General features: G+C 39.5%; 1 protein-coding gene across 6 annotated transcripts in view; it reads right to left on the reverse strand.

Annotated features, from left to right (window-relative positions):
- cspg5a (chondroitin sulfate proteoglycan 5a) overlaps positions 1-13,069 on the reverse strand; it is a 59,197-nt gene that overhangs the window by 28,694 nt on the left and 17,434 nt on the right. For all 6 annotated transcript variants that reach the window (XM_005739231.1, XM_005739230.1, XM_013912454.1 and 3 more), the window contains exon 2: positions 7,258-8,245. In XM_005739231.1, the coding sequence (XP_005739288.1) occupies positions 7,258-8,245 (988 nt within the window). The remainder of the gene's footprint in view (positions 1-7,257; positions 8,246-13,069) is intronic.

Raw genomic sequence — 13,069 nt, forward strand, 5'->3', positions numbered from 1 at the left:
TGTTTGCATTTCTGTGTACACACAAGCTAATAATCGAAACATAGCTAACCTGCAGCTAGACAAACCTGGCCAAAAACAAATTTGTGAATATGTATGCGTGTGTGCAGCCAGCGATTCATTATGTCAGACAAGATTTTTGGCAAAAACAAACTGTGTCTGTTAATGCGTGCATGTCTTTTTTCCCTGGCGTTCTCCTCAGCTGTAAATCTCCTGTGTGTTTGAACTCCGAGCTGCTTCCATGACCCCCACGCTCTGTGACTCTGAGGTGATCCCTCATGCACCCATAATCCAGTGTGTGAGAGCATTTGAGTGTTTGTGTGCATCTAAGTGGGTATTTTGTGTGTTTCCATGTCCTGATCATGAAATCTTAAATGAATGCAAACTGCTGTTGGTTCTCAAAACCTCACTTAATTATATCAAGCTGCAAGACGCACACACAGACACACATACACTAGTAAACTCGACCTGGCTCGCCCAAGTCGTTTCCATACTGGCAAACATTATAAGGTTCTGACTCATTCTCTCAGTCAGTTTCCCCTCCACCTCCTCTCGTTTTCTCTGTCCACTTCTCCCTTTATATCTGTCTCCTTTTTATTTCATGCTGATAGTTTCTCGCTCTGTTTTTCCCTGATCACTCTTTTGATTTCCTTTGTATGTCACTTTCTTTCTCCTTCCATTAATCTGCTTTCCCTACCACAAGCAGAACATAAACACTCTCTCCTCTCCTCTCTTTCTCTTTCCCTGATGCATACCCTTGCTCTTCACTCCCTCAGATTTCTCATCTGTTTCTCCGAATATGGTCCTTTCAGTCCTGCAGCTCCAGAGGAGAAGGCAATTTATGGCACTAATGCTGTCAGATCCCATCAGTCAGGAGGACAAGGGAAGCCAGCACCGGAGATGCCTCAGATAGCTTAAAAAACAAGATATCACATTGCAGTATGTTTATAACGACTGAGGTTTAGAGTTAACATCTCACAAAATGAAAGCAGTCACAAATGCATGTGCAAACTGAAGGCCACGTAAGGATCTAATTTGCTTAAACAGAGTAAACTTGACCAATAAAAATGTGATTTTAGTTGAAAAGAAAATGACAGCTCTGACATGTGGTGTCTCAGCTTGCTACAGACAGGCGAGTGCGAGTGTGTGTCCAAGACAGCTCAGGCTGCAGTGGAGCTGAAACTTCTCAGGAACTTCCATCTGGTGCCGTTTTTGTTGTTAATGAAACATCTCCAATCTTCAGTATTTATCACGTAAAATATATATTTACATCCTTGACTCTGAAGTACAAATATACAGCATAAAAAAGGGAAATTCTAAGCAGAAAAGGCTAAAATATATCAACTTTTAGTCTATGGTATTGATCAAACTACTGCTTCCTATAAATCCCAGTCATGGAACTTCACTGAAGGCCCAGCTATGCTCAATTGCACATATTTTATTAGAAACTCTGCTTTCATTACACACAAGTCGTTAATGTTAATGTTTAGTTAATTTCCATTGTTGAATACCACCTGGGACATCTGCTGTTAGATGCTGTTCAAATTTTGCGCTGTGTGTGAACTCCATGACCACACAAAAGTATAAATGATTCAGTCATTTATTAGTGTGTGCCACACATTATTGCATTATTTGAAATGCAGAGATTTAGGCCCACAGCACTTTGCTGTAAAAGCAGAAAACTAGCCTAAGATAAGGAACAAGATCAAAACTGGGGGACGTCTTTGTTATTAGGCAGTAGTGCTGTGAAACAGTGCATCAGCATATCAAGCTGCAGCCAACAGTTTTCAAAAGCTGTGACATCCCTTTTAACAAGTAAAATCAATAGAGTGCCCATTCAAAGTCATTCTACCAGCAGTAGCTGTTCTGTCTGTGTTTCATTCAGTGAAATGTATACTTTGCCTTATTATTATTTGCTAAATATTAATAAAAAGTATAAATTTAGAAACTGTTCAATAGCAATCATCTATATTCTAAACTGTTTATACAGGTCAGGGTCACTAGTCGGGTAGAGGTTACCAAGCAACCATTCATAGTCACATCCTAACCTACAGCCAGTGTAGAATAGAGAAAGAGACAACCTATGCAGACACGGGGAGAACGTGCAAACACCACACAGAAAGGGATGGTGGATTGGTGCATTTGAACAGATGATTTTCTTGCTTAAAGAGGTAAACAATGCTAACCACTGCAGTGCAGCCCATACCTACAAGCACCGATGATGAAAATGGAAAGCTTTGCACCTCTGCAGGTATGTAATTCTATCTTTAAAAGAGATATGATGGGCATGTCTGAGGTCAGTAAAACACACTTCAAAGGGTCGTGAGTTTTACTGCAGAGGGTCAAAGATCCAAACATTCATCCCCCTGTAATTGAATTGGCTCCATGTCCAGCTCCAACTCCAACACACATGCACAGAAATGTACACCACACACACATACTCACAATTAGACACATACACGCAAACTTAGTCACATGTGTAATCAGACGCACACACAGACGAACATATTGGTCCTCATCTGTGCCAGCGCTCTATTGACCCACATTGAGCTTTTGCCCAGCAGTCAAACGCCTCTCAGTATCTCTCAGCCCTCATCTGACTCACTCTCAGGAGGTTCATCAGTGCTACTATCTGCTGACTGAAGCCCAAAATCTGCCCTAAATATCTGGATCACACTGTCCGCTTAGCAAGAGTTTTTCAGCATCGCTGAGTGAGCTTTGCTCCATTTCCCATTCAGTCAATGATATTTGTAATCTGTTGATTTCATGCAACAGAGATGATTATTTCAGTCGTGCTCGGTCCGTAATGGCTTTTTTCTTTTAGGGTTTTAGGTTTTATTGATTTGGAAATTACCATACTAAAAGCAGGTAAAATACTTGAGATTAAGTCTATGTTGTAATTCTCTGAGAGCCAAATTGACACTTGTTTGCATGATGTTTGCATGACGTCTGCGAATATATATAATAGTAGGTTAAGCACATTAGCACTGAAAACTGCAAAATTTTGCAAATAATTTACTGCAGGTTTTAAAAAGAACTGATCAAGTTGAAGTAAAGCATGTGCTCAAACTCATGGTTTCTATGCCTGAGTGTCCTTGAGCATCTGTGCGACATATATTTGAACACCTGCTCATGCCTCTGAAGGTTCGTATGGACCACTGTATGGACGTCTAAGTGCAGCCCAAAATCTGAGGCTACATGGGATGCGTATGTGCCTGAAAAGTAAACTGGATGCTTGTTGTGTGTACAATACTTATGTCCTGTTGTTTATACTGTACATTGACAATCACAAAACAGAGCATCACTTCCTGTTGCTGTCAGGAGGTTGCCATTGTGTTGTCTAGTGCACATGTGTTGAACGTATTCTTCTAGAAACACCTGTGATTGTACTATAGAAATATGTATTCACCCCATTTTTTCATATCGAGATCAAATTTGGTGAACTATAAATGTGAATTAGCATCATTACGGAACGTAAAAGCAACAATGACCTTTAAGGACTTAGTACGGTGAGACCGTCAAGAGACAATGCAACCCAGGATTTACAGCTGTGGTGCACCATCCACTTTTGCATAATTGTGTGAATGCCTGAAAGGCACAGTTTTCCTCTCATCATGTCTTTGTTTGCGAACAGAACTCATTTGGCTCAGAGGGATGAGCAGCTGCTGTGAGACCTGGTGGCAGAGGTTCGAATCCTACTTGTGACAGTTGCCACACATGTTTCTTGCTTGTATGCGCTCTGCTTTCTTGACACTCTCCAGTGTATCCTTGCACATACAGCCATCGTCAGCAAGCACTTCTGCTTCTACACCTCTTTTCAGCAGATAATTCTGCTTTTTCAGTTGTTTTCAGCAGATTCCAATACAAGGCATTCACACTGCATTTTTGCAGGAAATGCAACTTTTTCTAGTGTGAACTGATGTGCATCATGAGACATACTGTTCAATAATCATGGCCAGTCAGTCTCCAGAAATAGATCCATTTATAAAGTTAATTGTCTACTTAGCAACCATACCAGGGAGACAGCTAAGTGACATTTAGCAGTGACTAACTCGTCAAGCTCATAATACCACATCTAAATCTGAATTTACATCTACCACATCTACTACTTGATTGATTCCTGAATCATCCCCAGTAATAAAAAATATAAAAATACTTGAAATTAAAATACTTGGGATGGGTTTTGTTCTGTTAAGTAAACTTTGATGCAACATCATTCAAACCAGACATTAAATCAATCATCTCCTCTTTACAGCACCACTACCTGCAATACATTTTCCCAATTGAACAATCAGTGAAATTAAAGAATAAAATTCTCAAGTATTTCAGGAAAGTGAGGTAAACAACAGCTAAGAAAGAAGTCATGACCAAATGGGATAAAAGGCAGTCAGTCCCACATTGATGAGATGTGATGTGGTCCATTAAGTTAAAGTAAGCTGAGGGGATAAATCGCTGACCTTGTTACTTTAATGCAGGTAAATCTGGGCTTTTTATTCACAATGTTACATTTTTGTTGGAGTGCATACAGAGTTTTGTTAGTGTGTTTGGTATGTGTGAATGAGAGCAATATTTTGAGTTCCAGTGGTGGAGCTGATCACCATTGTGCATAAATTTGCATGTCAATCAATGCAGCTGTTCAGCAACTAGAAGTAGCTTCTCACCGATTAGTTGATTCCTTTCATAATTAAGGGAAAATGTGTGCAAAATCACAGATGAGCCACCATCAGAGATCATTGGTGTGCTGTGGTTGATTTTTGTTTTTGGTGTAGCTGTTTTCCTTTTAACTGTTTTAGTTAGTAGCTGCTTACAAATCACAGAATCTCTCTTTGTTTGTTTATTTATTTATTTTTTAAAATATATCACAGAAGAGAAAAATGCAAAATTTTATGATGAAATCATTAAACTTCAACTATAGACACACAAATTTTGAAAGTTCATACAATTAACCTTTTGCAAGCTGCCTTGACAACGCTGACCTTTGAGTGAACGAGGCATCAAAGAGTTCAAAACTGAGAAGTCTGATGCAGATTAGTGGCTGTGCTGCATCAAGAAACAGTCATGGTTATGAAGACTGTAACAAAAAGTATATCCTTTAAATATAGTGAAGAAACTTTAGTGCCCCTGCTAGTAAGTTTAAAATGCCAGAATAAAATACACACATTAAGAAAATGAGGTGTTCGAGTGTGCTGTTGTGTCAGCAGTTAGCTCATCAAATATTAAATGTACAGTCAGATTAAAGCAAGCAAGAGCAACAAAAACTGCACAAGAAATGATTACAATTATTGCATGATGAAAGAAAATACTCAGTGCAGAGTAGGTGTAAGCACAGAGAATTTGATAATGCATGATTAATATAGCATATTAATAATAAATAATTATTAATTAAGTATATTAATCTTGAGCTGCATCGACTGTGCTGCGGTAATAGTGCCTGTTTCAAGTTACATAAATGCAAGCTTACCACAGCTGCAGTGCTGCATATCGGCCGATCTCAGTACCAGCCAACATGCGCTGATGAGGGTCCACCTGGCCCACCAAGTACAGCAGCATTACTAAATGTACCCGTGTTTAAATGCATGAATAGTTAAGTATTTGTTTTTCAAAATAAATGGATAAATAATAACATATAATATAATAAAAATTAAAATAAAATAAAATATTAGGTGATCAACAGCCTCAAAGACTTCATTTATTGCATACTGAAAAGTACTTAATAATATAAAGATGAAAAAGAGGTCAAAACAATTCTCTCTTTAAAGTAGGTGCACAATGCGAATATATATACAGTGAAAATAATTCTGTATGATTAATTGTATGATTAAAGTATATTAAGTTTGAGCTGCACTATAAATAATATAATAATTGATTGAGTGATTGATTGATCATACTTTATTTATCCCGAGGGAAATTGGGATGTGATTGGATTGTGGTAATGCCTTTGTTGAGTTGTATAAACCCAAGCATACCACAGCTGCAGTGTTGCATATCAGCTGATCTCAGTCCAGTGTCAAGTTTTAACGCATTTTTGTGAACTTGCCTTCTCTAAAACAAACCACAATTTATTTTCTTAATCATAACCAAATAGTTTTAGCGCCTGATTCTGACCAAACTATGAAAGCTAAAGTGAAAACAAAACTAAACCAAACCAAAACTCCCACAAGGGACATGATGTGGTCTCCTAGTTGACAGCTGTGTGATCTATATCATCATCACTCCAATTTCTCCAGTCTCCAGAGCTGTGTGTAACAGCACAAACACCAAAGCCTTACCTTGTGTTTTTGTTCTAATCAACATGTTAATTGAGACTCTTTGAGGATCCTAGAAAGCTTTTCAGAGCTGGAGTGAGGGCTGTGAACAGCTGTCTGTGTTTTTCAAAAGTCAGTTTTGTTTTCTGAAAAGCAAACCCTTTGTTTGGCGCACAAAGCTGGGGCTGGAATGAATCTTACTATTCAGAACTCAGTCATTTTAAATGTGAAATGATTTTGCCCTCATCTGAATGTGGACAGGACTACAAGGCAATGTTTTGATCCACAGATGCTCTCTGATAGTTGACGTTCAGTGCTCACATTGACCTGAAAATGCTCAGTGGCTTAACATTAAATTTTCATAAATGATGCACTTAATCCGTTTGACTTTTGACCTCCACCTAGATTCGCCTCCACAGCAACCCCATTGGACTGAGTCCCGAGGAAAGTTATTAATGCAGCGTGTAGCTGATGCCCGAGAAGCTAGTCGTAATGTAATGGCACAGAACTGGTCCTAAATATGAGATCCTAAATTTAAGATAGCATCTAATTTACAGTTTGTTATATACATCTGAGAGAGTCTTTGTATGTGTTCACAAAACTTTGCCTTCAACTTTATGCATGTGTGTTCATAAAATCCTGTTTATTAGAGTCTGTGCAAAGTCCAGCTCTGGCAAATGGGGGGCCATTCCCTCATAAAACGCTCTTAAAATGCACTGTTTTTTATTTTGTTTCTGAGCTTTTCCACATGTTTCTAACCAAAAAGCAGAAAACTAAATCAGAAGTTTGCTGAAGCTCCATTCAGCCTATCAGATAACACATTTATTTGTTTATTTTTTAACACAGTCGCAAATAAGTTAACCCGTTTAAGCCTCACACAGCTACATTTGTATTAAGTGGGTGATATTTTTGAGGCAGGTTAAAGCACACTAACAGAACCTGCTGAGTGGTTTGGTCTTGTTTCATATAGTGTTTGTATAGGCTGGTGTGACTGAGTGATCGTCATGTGTCATACCTGCAGAAAACCTCCACGCCATCCAGCTGGTAACACTGTCCTCCATTGAAGCAATAGTTGGGCAGCATGTCACACTGCGAGCGGCAACTTCCGTTTATCATCTGGTAGCCCACACGGCATCCATTTGGTAAGGCCGCTGGAGGGGCTACCACAGGGTCTTTTGGTACTGGAGCTCTCGCACCAGGAAATGACCCCCCAGGGAAGAATGAGCCAGACCCAGGAAGCTGTGGCTTGGAACGAGCAGGAGACCCAGCAGCAAGTCGGAGATCTTCATCGGTGTCATAAGCATCAGTTGTGGTGCTGTAGGTGTACTCATCAGCAGTGGGGGACACACCGTCGTCATAGGGTGTAAGATAGTCGTAAGTATCTGGCATTGCCCAGGAGGTTGTGTCGCCACCTTGCAGCTCATGGGCCAGTGATGAAGGTGAGGCGGGGGCGAGGTCTAGGTTGCGCCCACGAGAAGAGGGGTCAAAGAAGTCCACGTGGAGGACATCAGGGTTAGAGGGGTTAGTGGCGGCTGGGGGTGGGGCAGCGGTTGTGGTGAAAAGGTGGTCCAGGTCGAACACAGCTGTGTCCTTGGCATGGATCCAAGGTGGGTCAGTGTGTGGCTGACGCTCCTCTTCATCATCATCATCCTCCTCCTTGCCCTCGTCAACTCCCTGTTTGCGTGGGTTGCTAGGCAACAGATGCTCCGTCTCAGCTGAGTCGGGGCTGAGCTGTGGTGGAGTAGCCACACTGGCATCTTCTACTGTGGAAACCACCGTTTCACCAAACATGCCACTACTCTGCTCCTCCTCCTCGCCGCCACGGGGGATACGGCCAGCCCTTGGGGTCACGGTGCTGACTGGCTCAGGGGTGGCTGGGCTATTTATTCCAGTTACCACAGCAAACATTTTGTTGACTTTGATTGGCCCTTCCTCTTCGTTAAGCAGGGAGGTGACATTGGACGCACTATCCGGCTCAGTGACATTGATCCCAACAGCGTTTCCTGCAAAGACACAGAAAGAGGTGTAAAGTAAACAGAAGGGAATTTTGGAATAGCAAAGAATTCCCACTTTCTGAACTCTCTGGAAGACGCCACTTGCAAAATCATCCAGAGTGAAGAGGCCCAAAAGTATAAAATCGATGATCTAAAAAAAGAAAATTCTAATATTTTTAGTTTTCAGTTCAGAGACAAGGAATGTGGTTGAGTTTGTTAATTTTTTATGTGGGTTTAAAATGTAGTAAAAAGTTTTTACTAAGTAACATTTGGTAACAGCACTACAAGCTACTTTTTGATATTTTGCATTTTAATTTCACACAATACTTGATCAGAAGCCATCTGACAGACGTCATTTTTGACCACCTTAGCTGCTTCTCTTGCACAGCCTAAGTTTCTGGTGTGATTTAACTACCAATAGCATCTCTTGAAGTCATCATTTGAAAAAAAGGTGCCTTCAAGTTAATAAGTCATAATTCCACATTAGCAGAGTGCAACCTTTTCTCTCAGCAAAATCCGCTTCACTGCAAGAAAAAACAAATGGACATCTGTATTATTTCATTTCAGTTTAATCATATGATCAACACTGCAAAAACGAAAATAAAATACAGTTCTTCTGTCAAAAGCAGGTGTAAGCAATTTAGCCATTTAGCCCCCTTTAACTCTTATTCACTCATTACTACATCTACAGCGGCCTCTATGTGAACTGCAGCCAAAGCTGTCAATCGACTCTGTTAGCATTTGAAAAGTGGCCCATGGGAAACACCGCCTTACATAAATATCACTCTTCATTATGAATATTCAAGCCATGAAGGTGATATAATTGTAAACACTGGGGTTTACCATTATGCATGAATTTCTTTTTGAAACTGTGAGCAGAGTCATGCTTCAGTACCGCTTGAATGAAAACATAGAGTTTAATGAGGTGAAAACAATTTAGCTCCCGAAAAGAGACAAATTTGCATCATTAAAAACCTTTTAACCCTCCAATTAACCTATTTCTATGAAACATAGCTGCTTTGACTTGTAGGACCTAAACTGTATGATTCTGACGCTGAGTGACTGCATTATTAACAGTGACTGAGAAATTCCATAAAATACACTTAAAAAAAAACAATGATAAAACTATGTTAATATTCCTTTTTTGGATATGTTTGTACTGCTGACTAAAAGGTGATGATAACCTCAATTCCCCGAGGATCCCGAAAGCCCCAAACCCTCTGAGCATGTTTTGATTTTTGGATGATTTAATTCACAAATATTTGAACCACTTTGTCACAACTTCAGCAAATAACCCCATTTTTATTAGCTCATTATAAGGCTTTGTGCTCTACATGTATTCCTACACTAAGTGGTCCTTAATTAAATTATAACAAAAGAGGCCCAACAGGAAATTTGTGCTCATGGACCCCCAACAGGTTAATCCGGCTGCAGTTACCACAGATTATTAATTTAAAGCTAAAACTGCAGTTTTCAAATTTCTTTTGTTATCATCTGGACCACAGTGTACCAACATCAGAGAAAGCTGTGCACTAAGACAGGTTAAAACAAACTCCTATTACCAGTGTAGTTCCTCTAAATTCCAATGCAACAATGGGTTTAATGACCACCATGTTATATGTTATATGCAGCATACCTGCTTAGAGTAGAGATGGACCAATCCGATATTACATATCGCTATCGGTCCGATACTGACGTAAATTACTGGATCGGATATTGGAGAGAAATAAAAAAATGTAATCCGATCCATTAAATATCAAAAAAGCACCTCACAAAACTTGCAACATGGCGTAACTCGGCTCATAACCATAGCACGTCAGAGCAGTGTGCTCACGTGATAGAGCGGCTGTGTGTATTTGTAGCCTCCCTACCAAACCGGCATTTCATCTCCGAGGAAGTTATCCCAGAGAGAAGTAAAGCAAGTGTGTAAGTTCATCTCTGAATGTTTGTAAAGCATTCCCACGTTAAGCTTAACAACTATGGAGCGACTGCCTCTTCTCTCTCCCTCCCTCTCCTGCTGCTACTTCAATCACGAAACTGATCAGTGATCAGCTGATCGGCTTTTCTGTCGCAAGTCCATCTCTCTTCTTTGTTTTTGGCCCACTTTGCACCAGAAATAGGAAACCAGCGGCTGAACAGCAGCAGCACGTTTAACCTTGATAAGCTATTGTTATAATGTATTTAATATTACTTTCTAGACCAGGATCCTTTTCTATGCAGCTGACGCTGGTAACTGTGCAAAGTTTAGCCAGGGGGCCGATAGGGCATGAACAGGGAAAAGGGGGCACAAAGACATACTTTTCTTTCTTATTCTCATTTAAAATGTCTAGCTTTTAATGAATAATTATCTGAATCTTACACCCAAAGTTTTAATCTGATGTAAAATATATAGAAGTCCATTACTGTATATAGTAACTGTTAAGTCTAATAAACCCTAGTAAGCTATAGTACTTTTTCCTTTGGGAAGATACCATCTCTGCAGTCTGCAATTCTGTTGAAGAAAGATGTTGAATCTATTTAATTATTCTTGAAAAATAATTTATTTCTCTGTATTTTTTTTTCACACTGCATCAAGTTAAAGTTGATTACGTTGATTAAGCATCATGAGGTGGAGGGTGGGGGGTGGTTCCCTATTTTTTTTTTTTTGCTGGGAGTTTGAAACCCTATTAGTTAGGTTGCTTAATATTTCTGTTAAATACTCTTTAAAATACCAGGATAGGAAGGATGGAGTAGGTTTAAGTTTATTAGATTGATCATTTTAGCTGAACTATGAAATATTTTGGGTGCAGTGTATTTTTTACATACAGGTATAACAGAATAGCTTTAGTGTTGTTGTTTATTTAAACTTGAGTATGAACTTATACAAAATGCAGCAAGATATTAAAAAAACAGTTTTATTGATTAAAAAACACACTATATCGGATTCATATCGGTATCGGCAGATATCCAAATTTATGATATCGTTATTGGTATCGGACATAAAAAAGTGGTATCGTGCCATCTCTAGCTTAGAGATTTTTACATCTGACAATCAGAAAGCTTTTAAGGTAGTTAAATAACCTTGATGAGATGAACTGTGCTGATAAAAAAGCCAAATCAACATCCAAAAGGTGGAAACTATCTTTTTCACCAGTTCATGCAGTAACTTTGCCTTAAATAAAGCTCCCCTTTATGACCTGGCTTGTGAAACAGCCTTAGCTATAAAAAAAATTGTGTGCATCCAGAAATAGAAGAAAAATGCTGATCCCAAATAAGCCGTGACATCAGAACTATTACTATGAAATATTAAACCATCAAGGGACTGAAACAGGGGTTGGGAACAGATCACCGAAAACATCACCATCTTTTTGTATGTGACCTGACCCTGTAAGCAAAGCAGCACAAAGTGAATGCTTATTTATGGGTATCTAACACCAATGTACTCTGCCTATCACCAGGAAGAGGCTTAAAATCAGATCATGGGAACACAAATATTGGCAACGTAACAAGAAAAACTGAAGGAAATGCAACATCTGTTGTTAATTAACTACATACATATTCAATAATGATTCAGCTGGTCCTGTTTGCGCTTTCCAGAGAATTTAAGTTTCACAAACCAGTGATCCACACAGTGACTTCACACGCGGAGCTTATTTGTCATTACAGAACGAACAGAGTGGGCTCAAGGAGGCTGGCTAGTAAAACAAATCAAAACGAGGCATGATTGGCTGTATCCTTATCCTTTGGTCGATTACTTCATCCGAGGGTGGCTTGTTGAGTCATGCAGAAAGCTGCTTTGCTGCCGCTCCCTCTTTGGATTAAAAGAATAATTCACTAATGTCTCTGAATGGTGAGGAGCTGGGATTAGGGATTACAGGACTAGAGAATGGAAGGGATTTGGGGGTGCCCTGCAGGCGGGAGGTGATGATCTTGGGGAGACTCAGACAAGACAATGTCTCGACAGCTGTAAGAAAACTGTAACCTAAATTTGTAACAATGACAGTGAGTGATCATCGAGAGCGATCGCTGCGATACTATTTGCTATAATTCAGCAGAACATCTGTGCCTACAATGACACTCACAGCTTGTTAACCTGCTGTAGGAGAGTCAGAATTTGTACAGTCAGCGACAACCTCCAGACAGTCAGTCAGATACAATCTTCTAGATACAGATGGGCTTACCGGGAAACCTCCAGATCTATTCCAGCATATAAAAACCTTTGCAGCCATTATTGGATGCTATACAATTACTGTTCCACTGACTGAAAAAAAATGCTTTTACCCTCTATGCAAACAGACGCTATCCATGTCATGCAACAGCAACTAATTACCTACTGGACATCCATGAGATCATTCAGCCCTGACAAAACGCAGCAAAACACACTTTGCTTGTTATGTTTCCTCGCACCAATGACAGCTTTCTCTTTTTTTTATACCAGGGTTTATATACACGTCATATATACATTTTTGACACACCACCAAATGAGTGTTGCACTCAATTTCAGTGTAACATGCCATTTATACCGTAAATCATAATGAAACATTGCACTTCATTTTCAGAATGAGTATGTGCCAGATCTTTCCAGTAAACCAATCACAGAGAACCTCCCAACTGATCTCAAACATAGAAGTAATGTTCTCGACATGACTCTTACCGACTGACACGTTCAGCCGTCAGTTGGTAAATAGTGGAATATTTTTCACTAACGTCTCTGCTACTATATGTCCTGCTAGTTTTGCTATAAGCCACTAGTTGATAATGAAAGTGTTTTAACAGAAATTTACATTGGAAAACTGTTTCTTTTAGGCAGGTAGTAGTTTTATTCGGAGGAAAAAAAGATAAATGAATAATGAT

Source organism: Pundamilia nyererei, unplaced genomic scaffold (genome assembly GCF_000239375.1).
Source record: "Pundamilia nyererei isolate P.nyererei 1_Seehausen unplaced genomic scaffold, PunNye1.0 scaffold00090, whole genome shotgun sequence".
NCBI lineage: Eukaryota > Metazoa > Chordata > Actinopteri > Cichliformes > Cichlidae > Pundamilia > Pundamilia nyererei.